At 33.6% G+C, this 8782-nt stretch overlaps 1 protein-coding gene across 1 annotated transcript; it reads left to right on the plus strand.

Annotated features, from left to right (window-relative positions):
- Nucleotides 1-223: 223 nt before the first annotated feature.
- On the plus strand, nucleotides 224-1505 carry LOC111777711 (ethylene-responsive transcription factor ABR1-like). Its single transcript, XM_023657432.1, has 2 exons — nucleotides 224-482; nucleotides 922-1505. The coding sequence occupies exons 1-2, from the start codon at nucleotides 224-226 to the stop codon at nucleotides 1407-1409; spliced, it is 747 nt and encodes a 248-aa protein (XP_023513200.1). The 3' UTR covers nucleotides 1410-1505.
- The last annotated feature ends 7277 nt before the right edge of the window (nucleotides 1506-8782 follow it).

Genomic DNA, 8782 nt, shown 5'->3' on the forward strand with positions numbered 1-8782 from the left:
ACTTATATTCATAGTGAATAATATTATACCATCGTAGATGATATCACGCTTCTCGAGTACTCTATGTCAAACTAGGAATGATAAAAGGATGTGAAAAATGGCGGTGGTTAATATAAAACAAAATGCAGTTTTTCAAAGTCAAAGGCAACAAGGTCAATTGCTTTGGTCACATTTATTATAAATAATTGGCTCAAAACACACCCATTTTCGAACACCGAATTTCATGTTCATTACTATTAGAGCTGCAAAGGTGGCGAATTCCAGCAGAGATTTCTCCGACCAAAACGAATGGCTTCATCATCCTCCTACGTTGTCTGGTCTAGATAGAGACATAGAAACCTCTGTTATCGTCTCGGCTCTGACCCACGTCGTTGCTGGTGAGATCCCTATCGGCGGAGAAAGCGGCGGACCTGGAACTCTCTCCGCCGGTTCATCTTCTTATAATTCCCACAAGAGAGGACGTCAAGACCATCGCTTCGAAGGTACGATAAATTATTTTTTTCGTTCTTTCGTGATATATTCATTCAAACCGTGGATAGTTTGATGGATTGCAGAGCGTATAAACTTGACTCTGTAGAATAAGTTACTCCCCTATAAGCAATTATATTAGAATCGATCAATACCCAGATGAGCAATTATATTAAAATTGGTCGTGGATGCAAATTGTGGACCAAATTTTGTGTTCTGTGGACGAAATTTTGTACTTTAATCAATAAGATTGTTAATGGTTCTTAACTTGAACGAAAAGTTTAGAGAATTGTTAGTGCTCCACCTCTGAAAATACTCGTGAAATGTATGCTCTTTTCACACATCAACGGCAAAGAAATTGGAAAGGGTTATATTTTTTTTTTTATCAAATTGTTTTTTTTTTTTTTTCTTTTATTTGACATATTTCAATCGTGGGTCATATCGAACGTGCAGAAAAGGGAAGAAATGTGGTCGGAATATACGAATACGAGAGAGAAACAAGGAGAAACATAAGGGAGGAAGAGGGAAGGAGAAGATACAGAGGAGTGAGGCAAAGGCCATGGGGGAAATGGGCGGCGGAGATAAGAGATCCCTTCAAAGCTGTGAGAGTTTGGTTGGGGACTTTCGACACGGCCGAAGCCGCCGCCAGAGCCTACGACGAGGCCGCTCTCCGCTTCCGAGGCAACAAGGCCAAACTCAACTTCCCTGAAAACGTCAGACTCCGATCCTCGCTGTCGCCTGCAACATCTAATCAATACACCATGGTTACCGATTCCCCGATGACATCATCCATGATATCGTCTTCGTCGTCGTCTGCTGCCGGTTTGGTATCTTCTCCGTCTGTTTATGGGAGCCAGTGGGGCGGTGGTTACGGCGGCGATGGGGGATTTTTGGTGCCGCAATGGCCGCAGGAAGTTAATGATAACAGCTCACCTGAATAGAGCTGTTGCTTCAATATTTTGGTATTTTGTCTGTTTTTTTTTCACATTCTTTGGCGTAATGAATCTCGCCATCTTCCTATTTTGGTTCAAATCCAATTCACATACAAATTAGTCCTTGCGAAAAAGACATCTCTAACCCGACCCACGAGTGGCATATTAATGTATAAATGTCAAAAGAAATAAAAAATTATATGACCTGAAAAACCCGGTTAACTCAACTCAACTCGTACAATTTAATTTAAGTTATAAAATTATCGGTGTTGGGTTGCGGATCAACTTGGTTTATGGATAAAATTAAAATGTCACAAATAACCTACATTTATCAAACATAAATTGATAGGATATTTGATGACAAAGATTTTGTTCTCTTAACCCGAGCGCGGGAGAATTGAATCTCAAGCTTCTTATTTGAAGACATTAATTGAGTTATATTTTTATGACACTCGAATAAATGAGAGATATATAAATAAATCGATACCACATTTAAATTAGAGCGATCCTAGGGATAGGACGACTAAGAAAGACTTAAAAAGAAATGAAAGTTACTACATATACCAACAATGTGCACATTCTTTTCTGATAGCATACATAGAAACTCCATCGTTAAGCAGGTTTTATTAGGAGCAATTTTATGTTAGATGACATTAGAGAAATTTTTCTAAGATGCATGCGAATGAGGACAAAACATGTTGAAAAGACCCGTGTTGGTTTGTGGGGACATGTCAGAGGAGATGTAAGGGAATGTCGAGACCATCGGGATTTTGATAAAATAAAATATTTAATAAATTTTTTATGTCGAGACCACCGTCTCTCAAGCTTTCAATTGATTCTACCATAGAGGCCAACAACGAACTTTCCTCCACCTCCCTCCCCCAAATAGAGCTTATAACTTTTATCGTAATGTATGACGACATAAACTATAATCCGATGCTAAAATAAAATATTTATAATACGTAAATAAAAAGTTTATTTATTTATTTTGAAGGGAGTTAAGTCAAAGTTAAAGGATATGGATTTAATTAATTTGGTTTATCCAAATAAAGTTTTACTGATAACGAACGCCTGTTTGACTAATTTGCTAAAAAAATAATTTTAGTTAATATAAAAGGTCAAACTGAACATTAAAAATAATAATAATAATAATAGAGTATAGGTTTGTGGCAACTTTGACTTTGATGTGTGTATATATATATATATATATATTGTATATCCATGTGAGGCTTTAATAATTAATGAATAACTTATGAGTTAAGAATATTTAAAATATCAATAATGGGAATAGACAAATAGGATGTTCCTTAGAATAATTAAGGGATTCAATTACCTTAAGTCATACTTTGACCTAATATATTTATAAATAAAAAGAAGGGAATTGATATTTGCCAACCTACCCGTACCCGATATAGTTTAACTAATTAAGACTTAATTTTTTATCGAGACGCTAAATTTGAATCAATACGTCTGAGTTCGATAGGTACAAAATTTTCCTATTTTCTTTTAAAGTTTAAGTTGTTGGATTCTATCGAGAGTTTTAGAGGTTGGATTTCGAGACGAGATAGAAGAAGAAAATGTTTAGAGAAATCACGGGAACTCAAGAAAATATAGAAAAATGGTCAAAGTCAACGCATAGAAGGTAAATCGGTTTTCTCGGCCCTTTATTATGTATTTACCTAATGCATACATAATTGAGAGGGAAGAAAGAAAAGAAAGGGAAAAAATGCTCCTAATGTTCTCCATCGATTTGGACTTTTGAATCTCCATAATCGATCAAGAATTAATAATAATTGAAGGTGTGATTAATAGATTCAGAAATCTCGTTTTTCTATATATCTGTGACACAATATCTATCACTCAAGAGTGAATAGATCTGAAAATATTATTATTCAAGAAAAGAATTGAATGAGAAATAGAATTGGAATGTTCAATGTTCGTCGATATTCAAATAGGGTACAAACTACCCACTAATACCTACAAATAACTAAAATATAAATTAAATTAAACATTGAGGATAAAATAAAATATATTATTAATCGAATCATAAAAGGAAAAATATTAAGCGACAAATATCTAAGATATATTCTATAACTAATATATTCTTCAAATATTAACTGATTACGAATATCTTGACTAATTCAAACGAACAATAAGTTGCACTAAATTCTATGATAGATGTTTCTTTGCTTCTTCTACTCCCTGTTGGGCTTGCTTTTTGTGTGATTCAAATGCGCTCAGTTGATCACTTGTTTTCTTTCGTTCCTCCTGAAGTTGAGAAAGTCTTTTGTGTGATTCAGATGCGCTCAGTTGATCACTTGTTTTCTTTCATTCCTCCTGAAGTTGAGAAAGTCGTAATTCCAATTCAGTCACTTTGATGAGCCCTTTATTGTTCTTTTGACAATGTGGACGAACATCTAATAGAAGAGTTTCGTTTCTAGTTGCATGATGAGAACAACCAGAATCGACAATTCATTCTTCATTGTAGTCTATAAAGGTATAAGCATCTGTACAGACATCATCTTGATGTACAGTTGAAGTCACGTTTGTTGGCTGGTGAAGAACCTCAATAGTTATGGATCCAAAGAATTTTTACTTTCATGTACAACATTTGCTTCTAATTCCTGCATTTTGATTCGGCAATTTGGCTTAATATGGCCTGGCTTTCAGCAACATTGACACACCACTTTCACCCGACAATCTCGTTTAAAATGACCAGGTTTTTCACATTTGTAACAAGTTTTAAATGGCTTCTTTGACGACTCTTCACTTCTAAATTGATTCTCATTGCTTGATGAAGGCCTTGAATGAAAATTCTGTCTCTTTTGATCTTTGACATACAACACATCTTCTGACTTTGGGGAAAGCTCGTTGCTGCTAGTCATTTGCTTAATCAAAGCTTCTTGATTAGAAAGCAGATTCTTCAATTCAATAACTGTAGGCTAATTTGTCTACCCTTGTATTGAGGAAATAAAGAGCATAAAGTCTTTTCATAATCCACGAATAAGATAACATCGTGATCGAGCATCACTCACTGGCTCCTCAGAATCTAATTCTGAAATTTCAGAACACAGATATTTCACTTTCAAGAAATATTCTTCAACAGAAAAATTACTTTAAGTTGACACAGCTAGTTCATTCTCTAGAAATTGCAATCAAACTGTACTTTTCTTAGTGAACAGCCTTTGAAGTATTTCCCACACTTGCTTTAGTGACTTTAAATCAGAACATGATCAATATATTCCTCGCTAATCAAAGTTTAGAAAGTAAATAAAGTTTTTCCACATTTCAACTTCTATTTTCGGTGTAATTCAGTATTGTGTGTATCTGCTGGAATTTGTGTGTCATCACCTTCGATTAAATCCCACAAATCTTGCCCCTGCTAGAATTTGTGTGTCATCACCCTCAATTCAATCCCACAAATCTTGTCCCTGTAGATAAGCTTCCATACATAACTTCCAACAATTATAATTATTGCCAACAAACTTTTCTATAGTTATGCTCATAGAAGCACATCCACCATTCATCTGGTTGAGTAATAATATCAAACCCTTGGTTACCAACTTGGCTTGATACTAACTGACACAATATCTACTAGTCAAAAGTGTGAATAGATCTGAAAATATTATTACTCAAGCAAACAATAGAATGAGAAATAGAATTGGGATCAAAGGTTCAATCTTCATGTATATTTACAACGTTTAAATAGGTATAAGCTACCATCTAATACGTACAAATAAGAAAAAACATAAACTAACTAAATCTTGAGATAAAATAAAATATACTCGTGATCAAATCACATAATGAAAAATATTAACGGATTACAACTACTAAGATATATTCTATAACTAATATATTCTCAAAATATTGATTGATTACCAATATCTTGACTAATTCAAATGAGCAATAAGTTGCACTAAATTCTAACATATCCGAGCATTTAGTTGCTTGAATACTTCTAATGGTTATTCTTTTTGGTTTGGGAGATTATTCTAAACAAATCGTGAGAAAAGACGTGTATAAGGCTCGTTTTCAATTAAGATCCAAGAACTGTAAGAAATCAAGAAATACCTATTTTGAATGCATTTATCTTTTTGCATAGTTAACGAAATTGATTGACATTATTTTTTTTTATTGCTAGATTGAAACACTTCAACTTTGATGATGAAATCAAGTTGAATCGGAGTTCTATAGAAAAAGAAGTAAATGTTGAAATTCTAAAAAAAAAAAAAAAATGTTTGAAATTCATAGGTAGTTGCAATCACAACAGCGTGAAGGCATGCATCACCCATGTAAGTAGTCATTCGTACTTTCTCAAATACTATTTATAGGAATCGCTAGGACATGCAAGCATGCCTTGACTTAAATGGTTAGAATATACATGATTAGGACTTTAGGAGGACAATTTTGGATGAGAACGTCTTTATGTTATAAAAAATGACGAAAATGCCCTTAGGATAAGATTTCTAAGATGAGATTTCTATGATACATGTTATTTTAATCCTCTCGACCATTTTGAGCAGGTGTATGCAGGCAAGATAGTTGACGGTGGATGTCAAAAGTACGCAGTGAGCTTTGAAGCAAGTGCTAGTAAATTATGCACCTCCATCGCTTTTAAAAATCTTGATACAAGCATAAGGTTGATTTTCCACAAATGTTCTAAATTGAAGAAAAATATCAAAGAAATCATATTTAAATTTTAAAGGGTAAAGCCAACTGAATCGGGAATAAAATAACATATTAAAGAAAACTCGAATTGAATTTGACAGGGGAAGAACCCAAAGATCATAATGAATAAGATCTAACACTTGAGGCGACCTATGTTCATTGCGAGAATAAGGTAATCGATGACTTTTCACAAATTGACAAGTACTACATAGTGATGGAGAAGGCAACAAGGACGTAAGAGGAAGATATCCACTTTTATTTAAAAAAGAAATAACATAATAATTCACATGACCCAGGTGAGCAGCCATAAATCATATGAAGCACGTAGAGATTTATTTTTAAGGACATAAATAAAGGCAAAGTTGTCGCGCTCCAACACATATAGCCCTTCGCCCCTTTTACCGGTTGTCATTGTCCTTCCTGATTGACGATTCTGGACAGTAAAAAAATTATTAGTAAATGCAACCGAGAGAAGAAATTAGACATTAATTTACTAATTGAAAGAAGATTTTTAGTAAGATGAGGGACAACTCAAATCTAATAAGTGAATAATTGGGACAAAAGAAAGAGTATCTAATATAATAAGGAATCACTCCAAGGGGAGTAAGATTCGAATTACCTTGTTGATCGAATATCTCAAGGCAAGAACATTGTTTGAGATTCGAATCACTCCACAAGCAAGATCGATCATGTCTAGCTTAAATGATTCTTGTTGATCAAATATCTCAATGCAAGAACACTTGTTTGAGATTTGAATTATTCCACAAGCAAGATTGATCATGTTGAGCTTGAATGATTCTACATGCAACCTAAACTACATAGAATTGCAAAGAAACTTAGTCATTGGCTAAAGAAAGCACAAATGCTTCTTTTACTATATTTTCGAGTCTACTTAGAGATACAACATACATGGCTTTATATAGCCTCAAAATGAAACTATTACAGGCATTCCAAGAGTTGTAACATTCATAGCTAATGGTCATAATTAACCATTATGTAATTGTAACCTAATGTAAATAAAAAGTCTTAAAATACATTAATGAAATACAATAACTCTAAATTGAAATCCACCAAAAATTTATAACATGAAACTTCATTCTTCTTCAATGTGGCATGAATTGAAATATCTTTTGATAATTTCAACAATATTTTTTGCACATCTTCATTGAAGTATATTGTATGATTGATGTCTCTTGGTTCATATCAGTATCAGTGTGGAGAATGGGTAGAGAGGCATCGTTTTCTACGATCATAGAGTTCATACCCGTGTAATTTTTTAATTGATCCAAAATAGATGGATTGGTAGTCATATGGGCCGAAGCCCCAATGTCCAAAAACCAATCAACATTCTCAGGTCCAGCAATAGAAGAGGACATGTTGAAAGCTTCGTCAAGCTGTCTCCCACTCGTGTTGAGTCGCGAGAGCAAGAATCAACCTCACAGTGTCAAGTATAGTCACCCATGTGAAAACCTCCTCAAAATCAACTCCTTGACACTGCATGTACCCCTTTGTCATGAACCCTACTTTGTGCTTGATGATGTTTCTATCGCTATCCTTGTTCAACTTAAACACTCACCTCAAACCAATGTCTTATAACCAGGTGGTAAGTTAGCGTGTAACAGCCCAAAAATAAATAAATAAACAAATAAAAATTAATATTATGTATTAAAAAAAAAAAATAATAATAATAATAATAAATTAATAAATAAGTAAATAAATAAATAAACCATTATTCCCTCTTTTCTCTCCCGTAAGTCACTTCCCTAATAATCTCTCCTCAACACACCTCACAATCCTGGCAAATGAAACAGAAATGAAAAAGCTCAGATTTGAGAAAACAGACATGTCTTGCATCAAATGTACAGGAGATGGGTTGACAGAGATGATCAAGATTTACCTGAGAGAAGGGAGAGAGATTTGAGATTTGTGTGTAAGTTATATCTCAGATCTCGTTTTCTTTTATCCAATTATTTAGTTTTATTTAGCAATTTAATTAGAAAGATATGTCATGATCGAGAAACAAAATAGAATCAATTAAATTGAGTAATTGCCAACCTAATTGAAAAAGTAACAAACAAAAATAAAAAGAAAGGATTAAACAGATTTAACTAATTAGAATTTCTTCTCTCCTACACAAACAAGCACAAAGAGGGTTCATATTAAGTTTTGTTTTGGTAGAAAGAGATATTTGGCTAAAAAGAGATATTGCATTTGAAGAGGTGAGCAGTTTTCCTTTTATTTTATTTGATGATATTAAAGGTCATTCTCAAACAGAGAGATAATTAAAAGAAAGAAAACACAGTAAGAGAGAAAGAGGGAAGACTGTGAATATAATTGAAAATTATCTGGAAAATGTTAAAAGGGTATTAAACACCATCAGAGAAAATAGAATATCTGGTAAATTTTAATGAGTATTAAATGGTTTGTATGAAAATAATACTATAACTAACATATATAAATATTTCAACACCTAACTCAAGCAAAGACCCTAACGTTCAAGACTCTAACGTTCGCATGAAGTATAACACATGGGTCAACATAAATTAGAGAAATAATTTTATAGAGTTCAAACTTGAAACTGATGTCATGGGCTCACATAGGTTGACTTGGAGTTCAATGGACTTTCATCAAGGATAACGACGGAATCGAACTTTCATTAAGGATATATTCGTGACAACGACTTAAGCTAACCAGGTAAGTGACCTTACTATCGG

Source organism: Cucurbita pepo, chromosome LG16 (genome assembly GCF_002806865.2).
Source record: "Cucurbita pepo subsp. pepo cultivar mu-cu-16 chromosome LG16, ASM280686v2, whole genome shotgun sequence".
NCBI classification, from domain to species: domain Eukaryota; kingdom Viridiplantae; phylum Streptophyta; class Magnoliopsida; order Cucurbitales; family Cucurbitaceae; genus Cucurbita; species Cucurbita pepo.

Bases quoted from the DNA above. Each gene is read 5' to 3' on its own strand.
- LOC111777711 (XM_023657432.1), top strand. From the start codon at position 224: ATGTTCATTACTATTAGAGCTGCAAAGGTGGCGAATTCCAGCAGAGAT. The intron at 483-921 runs GTACGATAAATT...TCGAACGTGCAG, and splicing joins TCAAGACCATCGCTTCGAAG to AAAAGGGAAGAAATGTGGTC.